Source organism: Podarcis gaigeae (genome assembly GCF_964106915.1).
Source record: "Podarcis gaigeae genome assembly, chromosome: 3".
NCBI classification, from domain to species: Eukaryota; Metazoa; Chordata; class Lepidosauria; order Squamata; family Lacertidae; genus Podarcis; species Podarcis gaigeae.
Genome location: NC_139680.1, coordinates 106,712,247 through 106,725,329, shown reverse-complemented (window position 1 = coordinate 106,725,329; position 13,083 = coordinate 106,712,247). Strand labels below are relative to the sequence as shown.

The following is a 13,083-nucleotide window of genomic DNA, read 5'->3' as shown; positions in this document are numbered from 1 at the left end:
TGTTCAGGCCCCTGTGGGACAGTGTGAGGAGGCCTTTTTGGGCAGGAGAGGCAGCTCAGAGACCAGGGACTGCAGCAGCGACTGCCCAGAGGACTCCCAAATAGAGGGTAAAGGGAAAGGAGGCTGAGGGAACCCTCCACAAGGGAGTGTTCAAAAAAGGGTGAGAAGGTGACATAACTGGGGTCTTGAGCCCCACAGGGGTGCCACAGAAATAATGTAGTTGGTTAAGGGAGCTGTGGACTCAAAAAGGTTGAAAACGTCTGGGTTACAGCAACACGTGAACAGTTCTTGTCTGGCCTTCAAAAAAGATATTCCATATTTGAAGTTGTTTTGTACATAAGAAACTCTCATTATCTTTATCAAGGTGTCATCCTCAATCATCTTCCAGCTGGCTCTGGTCAGCCTAATTGAATCTGTACCAGCCTCCCCTTTACTGGTGTGCATTCCTAAACTCTGTTAATGGGGCAGGGGGCCTTGGAGACTCTCATTGCCTGCTGATCATGGCACAGCTTTGGTTAACTGATAGCCAAAAGAATACAGGAATACAGAGAAAAGCATACGATACAGAAAGGCACAATTCTGAACTGGGCAGTGGGGCCACCTATTTGGCTACATGGCTACAAAGGCATTTTTATGTGCTGTAAGCCGTCCAAAGTGTGGCCGGGGTATAAAATTGTTGTTGTTGTTGTTGTTGTTGTTGTTGTTGTTGTTGTTGTTTTATTTGTATCCCGCCCATCTGGCTGGGTTTCCCCAGCCACTCTGGGTGGCTTCCAACGGAATACTAAAATCAAAATAAAACATCAAACATTAAAAACTTCCCTAAACAGTGCTGCCTTCAGATGTCTTCTGAAAGCCAGATAGTTGTTTATTTCCTTGACATCTGATGGGAGGGTGTTCCACAGAGAAGGCCCTTTGCCTGGTTCCCTGTAACCTCACTTCTCGCAGTGAGGGAACTGCCAGAAGGCCCTCAGCGCTGGACCTCAGTGTCCGGGCAGAACGATGGGGGTGGAGACGCTCCTTCAGGTATACAGGACCAAGGCCATTTAGGGCTTTAAAGGTCAGCACCAACACTTTGAATTGTGCTCAGAAACATACTGGGAGCCAATGTAGATCTTTCAGCGCTGGTGTAATATGCTCTTGGTGGCCACTCCCAGTCACTAGTCTAGCTGCCGCTAGACATTGTGAAAATGATTCGTTCATACACTGCTTCTTTTCTGTCCCAAAGGCCTCCAGACTCTAGCAGAGTTTGTACAGTGGTACCTTGGATTACAGATGCTTCCGGTTACAGACTGCGCTAACCCAGAAATAGTACCTTGGGTTTAGAACTTTGATTCAGGATGAGAACAGAAATCATGCGGCGGTGGTGCGGCAGTTGCGGGAGGCCCCATTTACTAAAGTGGTACCTCAGGTTAAGAACAGTTTCAGGTTAAGAACGGACCTCCAGAACGAATTTACCCGAGGTACCACTGTAGTACCGTAGAATGCAATAAAATCCCATAAATCAACAAGCAAGCAAAGCAACACAAGGCAGCCAAATCACAAACTGGGAGAGTCAAAAGAAAACCTTTGCCAGCTAAAAGATTAATGGCTGATCTCACCAATCCTCTACATCCCAACATACTTAGCGGCTAGACATCTAAGCAGACAATGAGGAACACCCCCAACTACAAGAATTAAGGGTGTTCTCGCCACCCACATATTTGTCATTTAGGCTTTAAAACTGGAACTGGAAATCATTGTTATATTAAAAACAAAGCTGTGTGCGAACCTCCCAATCCACGCTGTGGTCCTGCTCTGTGGCTCATGTTAACATGGTTCGGTTCTTATTTAAACTAGAAGCTTATGCAGAAGCAACTCTCCAAAAGGGTTCTGGTTTGGTCCTCCATGCTATTTAACACCTACTTGGAGAAATAATCTGACCTGCACAATAGCTTTCCCCAATGACTGCACACTTACTGAGGTTACGGGACATTTTTAGTGGTGACTCCACATCTGTGCAATCTGTTGCCACCTAAGATTCACATAGTCCCAAACCCAGACACCCTTTCAGGCATGCTGTTGAAACTTTATTATTATTATTTTTAACTCAAGCCTTTCATCTTCCGTAAGAGTTTACTTGATTTGTGTTTCCCTGCTGGTGGTAAAACAAGAAAATAAAAGCTCACGACTCAGTTATCTTTGAGGTTTTCCTTACTGTTTACAGTTTAAATTGGGGTTTTTTTCCCCCCAGTGATTTTTTTTAAAAAAGGTTTTCCACCATTTTTCAGAGCTCCCATGAATCGAAAAGCGGATTATAAATTTTCAAATTAAACGAATAAGTGAAATAAAACCGAGTCAGCTTCTCACCCCAGGCTAATATCATCACAAAGCATCCTGCATTAATTGAGGCCCCACAGGGCAGTTGTGTTTACAAGCCAACACAATTTTTCATCGCTAACTGGATCATTAACACAACAATGTGTGAAGAATAGCGCTCTATGCAATTCAATGTGCGCTGAAAATCACCTCAGAGGGCGTCAGCAGCCTCTCCTTTACCTCTGCCAGGATGCAGAAAATCATACCATTGGCTACCATCATCCCCAGCTTGCCATGCATTATATATATATTTGAGACGAAAAGGTTAGAGGGATCAATTTATAATTTAATTAAGCTCAAACCTCTAGACTCTTTCCTTACAAGGTTAAAAATACAACTTTACCTTAGACTCTCCAGGCACACAATGTTTTATTTCAATCCATAATAAGATAAATATTTATGTTGTTACTTGAGGGACAATCGTTTTTCACTCGACGCCCTCAGCAAAAGGCCCAAGTAAACAACTTTGCTGAACGCGGAGCTTCTTCCATTAAACATAAATAAATGTTTCCACATTTTCAGGTTTTGTGGCAGAAACCTACTTCTTTTCTCACTCATACCGCTAGGGCCCGGAGTCAGTCGATTTAACTGATTGGCAGGAGACCCAGACAAAAGTGAAGGACTTCTTCATGCGGTGGGTAACAACTTTGTGGAAGTCGCTGCCACAGAACGCAGCAATTGGCAGTAGTTTCGGTGGCATTGAAAGGAGATTAGATGAATTCATGAAGGACAAGCGCAGATAGACTTACTAGCTCAGGGGTAGCCAATCTTCTGCTCTCCAGATGTTCTTAAACTCCAGCTCCCATCCACCCCAGTTATCATGGCCCAATGATCAAGGGTGATGGCAGCTCTAGTTCAGCAACATCTGGAGAGCAACACATTGGATTGTTTTCAAAGCAGTGCACAACAGAACTTTTGTTTCCTCCTCCACTGCCTGCCCACCAAATATTGTCCAGATGGTCTTCTAATCCTCTGGAGCTGATGTCGAGGGTGCACAGGGAGATGCAGGAGAGAGGAGGGTGTTAATTGTTTAATTCTCACTGAAATGGAGAATGCCTAAATGTTTATTACTGAAGGCTTCATCATGGGGATTTTCCATGGGGCTATATTAAGCTTTCTGGGTTCCTAGATGGGTTGATACTTAATTGTTATTGTTCTCTGCTAGCTCTGACATAGTGTTTAACCATAGATCAGGTGATAAAGGTATTTGGCTGCAAATCTCCATTTTGAAACCTTATCTCCTTTTGCCACTTGATCTAGGTTAAACACTCACATGTTAGTTAGCAGAAAGCAGCAATAGTTACCATACTTATCAACCCATCTAGGAGCTCAGAGACCACAATATACATCAGTGGAATTTCCCCACATTAAAGCCTTCAGTAATACACATTTAGGTAGTCCCCCATTTCAGTGTCAATTAAACAATTATGCTTAACAATGGAATCCCAGAATAATCACAGCTTTCATTGCGGGAGACCAAGGCTGCACGAGGAAGTGTGGCAGCAAGCAGTGGTTCTTTGCAACACAGCATGAGAGGAGAATCTCTGCAGCTGGCTGTTCAGAACATCCTTCCAGAGCAGTACCCAAGGGCAAATGTCCCATTTACCCAACTGAAGGAAAGAAACCTTCAGTCCTGCTCTTTGGAAAAAGACACCTGCTTTGGAGCTCCAAGGCTAAGTTTAAGGCAGGGCTCATTGCCTCCAGGAGGAAAAGATTGAGAGCCAGTGTGGTGTAGTGGTTAAGAGCGGTGGACTCGTAATCTGGTGAACCGGGTTCGATTCCCCGCTCCTCCACATGCAGCTGCTGGGTGACCTTGGGCCAGTCACACTTCTCTGAAGTCTCTCAGCCTCACTCACCTCACAGAGTGTTTGTTGTGGGGGAGGAAGAGAAAGGAGAATGTTAGCCACTTTGAGACTCCTTTGGGTAGTGATAAAGCGGGATATCAAATCCAAACGCTTCTTAATCCCTTTAAAGAGCAACATGGCATTACTTGATGGGCATTCTTCTTTTCCAGGGGAGACATGGCGAGAGGTCTGATGGCGACATTTTAATTTTCCTTTCTCATTAGCTGCTTTATGCCAAAGCTGGCCGTGTTTTTGTGTGTGGGAGAAGCTACTTTCGGGCACGCTGCCTTATTAGCGACAAAATTATTTGTGTTTCTCTTCTCTTTGCAGAGCTGGCCGCCAAGAGGTGTTTGTGCATGATCGCTTCCCCACTCAATTTGTTATTGTAATTGCTCCCATTGCCATTTTTAAAATTAAGCAAATAAAAGCCAAGATTGGTACCTGGCATAGCAGTGATCAGAGCAATAGAACAGGAAGGCATAAACTAGGAGATGTTAATTCAAGGTTGCCTGTTATAGCCAGAACAGGCTATAAATAACCAGATTAGATGGGGGGGGGATGCCCTTAAACCTCAGAAGAAGTTCATTCTTTTGTTTTCAGAGCATTAGGGAGGTTCTTTTTCCATTTTTCTCCCTCTGTGTTGATATCCTTGATTGAGAGCAGTCAAAGCAAAGCCAGCACTTCACTCTTGAAACTGGAAAAAACTGCACAGAATGCTAATTCTTTTATCAGTCTTTTCACACGTGGAGCATCAAAACCGAAAACCGGTAGCATCTGAGGCATCACACTCCCTATTTTCCTGCTGTGAACCCTTTGCCAGAATTAAAACCACCTTGGCATCCAGCGCTGGAAACCCATCAGATCCTGGCTCCCTCTTCAAACAAGTTCCAAGGAAATTGTTGAAATGGCTGAGATTAAGGAAGTACCTGGTGACCAATATGTTATGATCCTGTGATAGCCAATTATAAGCAAAGATCCACAGTGGATTATTCAGTCGGCCAGCTGAACGCTACTAACTTCAGAATAATAGCAGCTTTTTGATAACCACAGAACAAAAGTGGGCCGTGAAATGCTTCCCTTCCAAGTACTCAGAGTACAACAACAACAACAACAACAATGTCATTAATTATATGCCGCCCATCTGACTGGCTTGCCCCAGCCACTCTGGGCAGCTCCCAACAGAATATTAAAAACACAATAAAACATCAAACATTAAAAACTTCCCTGAACAGGGCTACCTTCAGATGTCTTCTGAACCTCAGATAGTTGTTTATTTCGTTGACATCTGATGGGAGGGTGTTCCACAGGGCAGACACAACTTCTTGCAGTGAGGGAACCACCAGAAGGAGCTGGACCTCAGGGTCTGGGCTGGACGATGGGGGTGGAGACGCTCCTTCAAGGTATACAGGATGGAGGCTGTTTAGGGCTTTAAAGGCCAGCACAAACACTTTGAATTGTGCTCGGAAACGTACTGGGAGCCAATGTGGATCCTTTAAAGCAAAGAAGTATTTACTTGGACACTATAGGGCTATTTAGTTTAGAGAAAAAGTAAGAGGTGACATAAGTTTATAAAAATCATACGTGGCATGGAGGGAATGCATTATTTTCTCCCGCTCTGTTAACAATGGCACTAGTTGGCCTCTGTGAGAAGAGGAATCTGGACTAGATGGGCCATTGGCCTGATCCCACAGACTCTTCTTACGGGTCCAAGGACAAGGGGGCCACCCATGCTCAGAGAGTGTCCCCACGTGCAACGTCTTCCCCTTGATCTCAGTGGAGGGAGTAGGGATGGGCATATGAACTTACGCCTTCCATTGAAGTGAATGGGGAAGGACCATATACCCCACTCAGTAGCCAGAGCTAACTTGGGTGAATCTACCCATTCAGGACCAAACGAGACCAGGATGATAAACCACATGGTTGTCCCTTGAATCTTTGCTTTTTCTTTATCAAACACTTGTAATGGGCAAAGTGCTCTTGTGTGAGACCATGGTTCACTTTACCATGAACGTAGCACTAATCCAGATTACACACACACACACACACACACACACACACACACACACACTGTTCTTCTTATAGTGAAGAAGAAGAAACTATGCAAGGGCCAATAATGTGATTGTGAGTATACATTTCTTCGAGTAAAATCTTACCATAGGATCCTTTTTCGATATTCCGCATTACACTGCATTTGGAGAGCTCTCTCTCTCTCTCTCTCTCTCTCTCTCTCTCTCTGTGTGTGTGTGTGTGTATAGACCCACATGTTTCCCTCCAGATATTTCTGGACTACAACTCCATTGCTCATGCTGGTGGGGGGTGATGCAAATTAAGAGTCCAACAACATCTGCAGGTCACAGATTCTCCTCTCATAATAGAAATTATATCTATCTGCACATAGATATCTAGTGCATTTCTAAATGGGAACTAGTACAGTAACAATAGTATTATTAGCTAAGTTTTACTCAGAGTAGAACCACTGAAATTAGAAAACGTGATTAAGTTAGGTCCATTAATTTCAACAGGACTATTCAACTCAGTAAACCTGAGTTGAATAACACTCATTATATGGGCATGTGCCATGAATATATTTGACAAAACAATATCCGGCTTATTACGGTGCGTGACAACCCCTCCCCGTTGCTAGAAAGAAGAACCAGGAAACAATGTGGGAGAACAACTATTCTGTTAATCAACACAGAAAATGTTAAATCCTAATGTTAGAAACATTTGTGCCACCTTGCTGGAAAGGATATTCTCTTTAATAAGCAACTTTTAGATGTGCATGGGCAAAAACCGAAGATTTATTTTATTTTTATTTCTTGCTTTAAATGTCATTTATTTTCATCACAGTGATGACTTGTCAGAATGCACTCCAGGCGCATCTCACAATCCCCCACCCCCTCCAATGGAGATAAATGCCAAGCTGAAATAAACAGATGAGAGAATATATTTAGAAATCGGACGTTTAGCAATACAGCTTTTTGCTTTTTTAAAAAAGGCTGGTTGTTGTGGGGGAGGCTAAGAGAAATGTAAGAGCAAGTTATTTACTGTAGATCTTCAGAAACGAAATCTTGTTATGATGGCAATTATCTAGATTAGCACATGCAAGGCAGAATTACGCATTCATCTATCACATGCTCAAGGAGGATATATAGGACAACCAGGCAGTGTTCTGTTGAGATGCTTATTGCAGCGTAATGGTATCATTCACTTTTAGACCATTCCCAATGCCATTGTGCTTTGAAGTACCAAGTGGCTAATCATGTTGCTGGCTAGGGATGGGGAACCTCCAGTTTGCAAGCCAGATTTGGCCTAGCATGTGTCCTGATGGGCCTGAGGCAACTTCTCCCAAACCACGCCCATCTGTCCCGCACCTTAAGTCTTATGTGAGGCAGATAGAAACATAGAATTGTAGAGTTGGAAGGGACGCTGAGGGTCATCAACCCCCTGCAAAGTAGGAATCTCAACACGTGGTCCCCCAATTTGAAACCGTGCTGGCTCCCGCTTAGCTTTGCAAATGTGCTGGCAGTTTTATTGCTGCACCACCAGGAGGATGCCCTGGTGGTGCAGCAATAAAATTGAGGTGCGGCTGAATTGGCTGCGTAACCTGTGGAGAACTCAATCACCCCAGCCAGACCGTGCTGAAAGGAGGCTTGGAGTCACTGTCAGTGGGAAGACTGTGAAAAGTTGAAGGATGCTCTGCAAGCCCTGTGTGGTGCTCTGAAAGTCTTGGCGATCATCAAATGTTAATGAATATAAAATTACGCATGGCCTGGGAAGAGTGAGCAGGGGGAAGGTTTACTCCCCGTGTCATAATTCTAGAACTTGTGGACACGAAGCTGAACGCTGGAAGATTCAGGGCAGATAAAACAAAGTACTACTTCATAAAGGCAAAGGGACCCCTGACCATTAGGTCCAGTCGTGACTGACTCTGGGGTTGCGGCGCTCATCTCGCTTTATTGGCCGAGGGAGCCGGCGTACAGCTTCCTAGTCATGTGGCCAGCTGCTTCTGGCGAACCAGAGCAGAGCACGGAAACGCCGTTTACTTTCCCGCTGGAGCGGTACCTATTTATCTATTTTCACTTTGACGTGCTTGTGAACTGCTAGGTTGGCAGGAGCAGGGACCGAGCAATGGGAGCTCACCCCGTCACAGGGATTCAAACTGGCAACCTTCTGATCAGCAAGTCCTAGGCTCTGTGGTTTAACCCAGCACAGCTAAAACTAGGGAACTTGCTCCACCAGGTGTCAAGAGATGAACACCAACTTGGATGGCTTTAAGAGAGGATTAGACAAATTCACAAAGGGCTATCAAAGGCTAGCAGCCACGATGGCTCTGCTCTTCTTCCTGTTGACATGCATGCAAGGAAACGGGGGCAATTGGCAGGTCCCCACCTGGCTCGGCCCACCGGCCGGTGTGCCAGGCGAACTCCAGTCCTTGGTGCAACATAAGTCTGCAACACAGACTTTAGAAGACTGTGAATGCTATTCAGCAGAGAAAACGCTGCACAAACAGAAGTGGCACCAGAGGCTGTGCGAGCATATTAACAAGCAGGTTTATTCAGCGTAGATCAGGACAAAAGGAAACATATCTGATCTCCTTCGTGTCCAAAGCAAAAAACATAAGCAAAAGCTATACACAAAACGGAAGTTCCCAGCAAGCTGTGCTGGAATGTAAACAGACATGTGACATGCTACAATTCCATACGCTTGTTCCTTAAGATGGAATGGAATTCTCAACACTTCCATGGTCAGAGGCAGCAGTGCTTCTGAAGGCCAGTTGCTGGAAACCACAGGAGGAAGTTGTCTTGTATTCAAGTCCTGCTTGATGGTTTCATGCATTTGATTGGCCAATTTGGGAACGGGATGCAGGACTCAGATGTACCATCGGCTTGATCCAGGAGGCTCTTTTTATGATCACCTGGAGTCTTTGTGATGTCAACACCCGCCACCTGCCAAATTTGGCCCGGGAAGGATAGAGGCAAGGACCTGGTCCATGGGGCAAATAAGGTTCACCACCACGGTCGTCGTTTTTTTATTTTTCACAATCCAAGGCAGGGAAGCCTAGCCCAGCAATAAAAGCTAATGCTAGTGTCAAGGAGCAGATATGGAAACGCCCCCACCTGATGTAGACACCACTGAATGGAGGGTATGAATTGATAAAAGCAGGTATGGCAAAACCTGCGGCCTTCTAGATGCAGTTGGACTACCAGTCATATCTTCCCCGATCACTCGCTGTATTGGCAAGAGCCGATGTGAACTTCGGGTCTGCCAACATTTGGGGCTGGCATAAAGTATAGAGGTTTTATATGTGCCGAGTGGCTGGCTTCCAGCACATTTATTATTATTAAATGCAAACTTTCTTATTTCAGGCAGTGGCCCAGTCTCACCAATGAAAAAATGGAGAAATGCGGACCCAGGGTGGTGCTTTCAAACACCAAGTAAAAAATGGGCATTCTGCAATTCCCCCCCCCCCCAGAAAATGAAATACTGCAAGTGCATTTGCCTGCCTAATGCTCACAACTCTACCATATAATATCCCAATTTCCTCCACTGAATAGAAGCAGAAACCATCCTTTACAAAGATGACAGCACCTCTGAAATATACCACCATGGGCCATGTTTTGTAAAAAGAGGGGGGAAAGGTCTTTCACTGCAACCAAATGCTATTTTCCTCCGTAACTGAAAAGCCACTGAATGAACTGCTAATATTGCCGGTGCCTTCAGTCCTCAGTACCTTCTTTGGATGAATTAGCAGTGTAAATAAGCACACCAGAGGAAGAAAATCTAATCGGCGCACAGGGCTGACAGTCAAGTGACACTTGGACATTCTCAACAGCAGCACAATTTTAGCTGCAAGGCTTTGATGGCTCTGCATTCAGTGCAAATGTACTCCAGAAAGTCGGGGGGGGGGCAGAAATTAGAACAAGTAGCTTTTCCTTCTCTCTGCTTGAAGAAAACAGCAAGGTGCAGCCTGTATGATGGATGATTTCTTACCTCGGAGCCTGTGGAAGAGTTGGGCTCTCCCTTTGCAGAAGAAGGGATTTTACCCTTGGAATCAATCCAAACTAAGGCTGTGATCCAACTCATGAGTAAGTTTCATGGAAATTAGTGAGATTTATTCTGATGTTGACATGCACAGGATCAGGCTGTAAGAGCCACCTTTGTTGTTATATTTCCCCACACAAAGTAAGATGTCTAGTGTAGTGTGTGCGCACGTTTTGATGCCACCAGAACTTTCAGTCTCCCAACGATACCGTAGGCTGAGGACAGTACAGTAGTGCCCCGCAAGACGAATGCCTCGCAAGACGAAAAACTCGCTAGACGAAAGGGTTTTCCGTCTTTTGAGGTGCTTCGCAAGACGAATTTCCCTATGGGCTTGCTTCACAAGACGAAAACGTCTTGCGAGTCTTGCCCCTTTCCCCCCCTTTTTCTAAGCCGCTAAGCTGCTAATAGCCACTAAGCCGCTAATAGCCGCTAAACCGCGAATAGCGCTAATCCGCTAAGACGCTAATAGGGGCGCTTCGCAAGACGAAAAAAACGCAAGACGAAGAGACTCGCGGAGCGAATTAATTTCGTCTTGCGAGGCACCACTGTACTAATGTCTTTGGGGTATAGTTGTGGTCATAGAAAGCCATCTTATACTGAGTCCGACCAATTGGTCCATCTACCCAGACTGGCAGCGGTTCTCCAGGATTCAGATGGAGGTCTATCCATCCTGGGAGATGCCAGGGATCGAACCTGGAAGCTCCTGTACGCTCTACCAGTGAAGTGTTGCCCTTTCCCAATATTATTCAGCTGGAATGGCGAAGAAAACTTCCGGCGACAACCAGGAGTGTATATTTATTCAAAAGAACTGTGAGCTCCATTCCATTCTGGTGCTCAAAACAGCTCCACCATCCAGGCCCTATTCTTCCATCTTAGAAAGCTACTTTTACTTGATTTGCAGTATTGACTGCACTGTAATTTCCCCCTTTCCTTTACCCACCTGTATGTAGTTCTCACTCAGTCAGTATTGTAAATCAGGGGTGAGTGGGGAAATCTCAGGCCAGGGGGCCAAAAGCAGTCCTCCAGGCCACTGTATCTGGCCCTCAGAACCTTCTCTAGTCATGTTCCACCCCAGGCCGTGCCCCTCACTATTCCCTTGAGTGTTTTTGTTTGTGGCTGGAGAGCGTTCTTGAACTGTGGTTATGTCTCTTGCCTACTGCAGGGACCTCAGCTGTCGCTCTACCTATTTTTTCCTCTGGCCCCTGGAAAGTTTCCCAGGAGGAAACTAAAAAGGCTTCCCCATCCCCGTTGTAAACTGCTGAACTAACAGAGTCTCAACACAGATGTAATAAGGCACGGGAGAACATTTCTAGCAATAGTGAGCACCATGTCCAATTCTGTTTTCCTGCTGTTACTTATTTAAATATTTCTATATGCAGCGGAAATAAAACAAGGAGTAACAGTTCAAACCATGATGCATTGCATTTATTTAAGGGCAACCATTTCAAAATTAGAATACCATAGAAAATTTTCAACATATCCACAACCCGTCATAGGAGAAAACTACTCAATAAGTAACATGCAGTCCTAGCTGGGAAATGACAATTTGTTCTGGTCTCCAGTATTTAACATGGCACCTGCCATTGTGAGAAACAGGATGTGGCATCACCTCCTTTGGCAACGGCCTTTGACTGAGTGCAACTGTGGACTTCCAACTTTAGTTCAAACGGCTCCTTGTTTAGATTTTCTCATGTCACGCAATTAGCTTTGTTTGGGAAAGGATTTCGTTCACATAGCTGTTGTTTTTTGCCCCGACTTCATCTTTCAGCTGCTTCAGTTTGGTTCTGATGTCCTCCTCAGACATGTCCGCCAGTGGCAATGCTTTCACATTAGAAAGGAAATCCTTGATTATTTTTTCACCTTCCTAGAAAGAAAAAGAAAATGATGTTCAGCCTCTTGATTTGTGTTCTCCTGGATTCCTCTGCAGCATGGGTGGGGAGCCTCAGAGGCTTCTGCTGCACCATTTCTAAGCCCCTACGAATGCATTCGTCTGGCACTGAAAATAACAGCAATTTCAACAACCCAGGATTTGTGGATCAATGACTTAAAATGGCAGAAAATGGCAAATTAAGCAATGTGATACACAGAAGACATAGATTCAGACTCCTAGTTAAAGAGTGTGTGTGTGTGTGTGTGTGTGTGTGTGTGTGTGTGTGAATACTGATGGTTATCACAGAATCTATCTGCTTTGGCTGCTGCACCCAAGTGATTTATACAAGTCCTGATAGCCTTTAATTCCTAATACTGTGTGTAACTGATGAGATGGGCTTTACTCTGCAAAACCCCAGGCTACAATAATCCGGTTCAGCATCTTAAGGTGCAACTAGAGTTTCCTTGCTGCAGCAAACTGACGTGGCTACTCCTTGAAGTCAGTTCACGAAGCGTTCTTTACAGTTCTGTTTATACCATTCAGCAAACATGTCTGGACAGCATCAGTCTAACTGAAGAAATCAGGGAAGAAATTTGCAGGCTCAAAAGGATTAAGCATTAAACACACATTGGCGAGTGAGCTTTTGCAAGCCAGTGCTTCAAAAACACAGAAAGTATCATCTGAGCAGTTGTTAATGCAGCAGCTGTTGCTCACCCACAAACCATCATCATAAAGCAAAGAGGCCACAGAATGCAAAACTCTCAGTGATGAAATAAGCTAAACTTCCTGGTTTTGGAGGAGATGGCTCAGGGAGCTCAAAGTGGTAGTCTTCTGATAAATGACATAGAGAGACAGGGACCCCTGGATGGTTACGTCCAGTCAAAGGCAACTATGGGGTGTGGCACTCATCTCATTTTTCAGGCCAAGGGAGCTGGCATTTGTCCACAGACAGCTTTCTGGGTCATGTGG

The 13,083-nt window shown here is 44.9% G+C and overlaps 1 protein-coding gene and 2 long non-coding RNA genes across 3 annotated transcripts in view; 2 read left to right on the top strand and 1 right to left on the bottom strand.

Annotated features, from left to right (window-relative positions):
- LOC310842245 overlaps window positions 1-9,833 on the top strand; it is a 48,483-nt gene extending 38,650 nt beyond the window's left edge. The window contains exon 2 of the long non-coding RNA XR_014563034.1: window positions 9,573-9,833. This is a non-coding gene — a long non-coding RNA (uncharacterized lncRNA). The remainder of the gene's footprint in view (window positions 1-9,572) is intronic.
- Window positions 2,815-5,422, top strand: LOC310842227. Its single transcript, XR_014563016.1, has 2 exons — window positions 2,815-2,989; window positions 4,530-5,422. It is a non-coding gene; the product is annotated as an uncharacterized lncRNA (long non-coding RNA).
- A 1,812-nt stretch (window positions 9,834-11,645) lies between the features above and the next one.
- Window positions 11,646-13,083, bottom strand: part of MSH2 (mutS homolog 2) — a 50,782-nt gene continuing 49,344 nt past the window's right edge. The window contains exon 16 of the mRNA XM_083733199.1: window positions 11,646-12,108. Within this exon, the coding sequence (XP_083589325.1) occupies window positions 11,938-12,108 (171 nt within the window). The 3' untranslated portion in view covers window positions 11,646-11,937. The remainder of the gene's footprint in view (window positions 12,109-13,083) is intronic.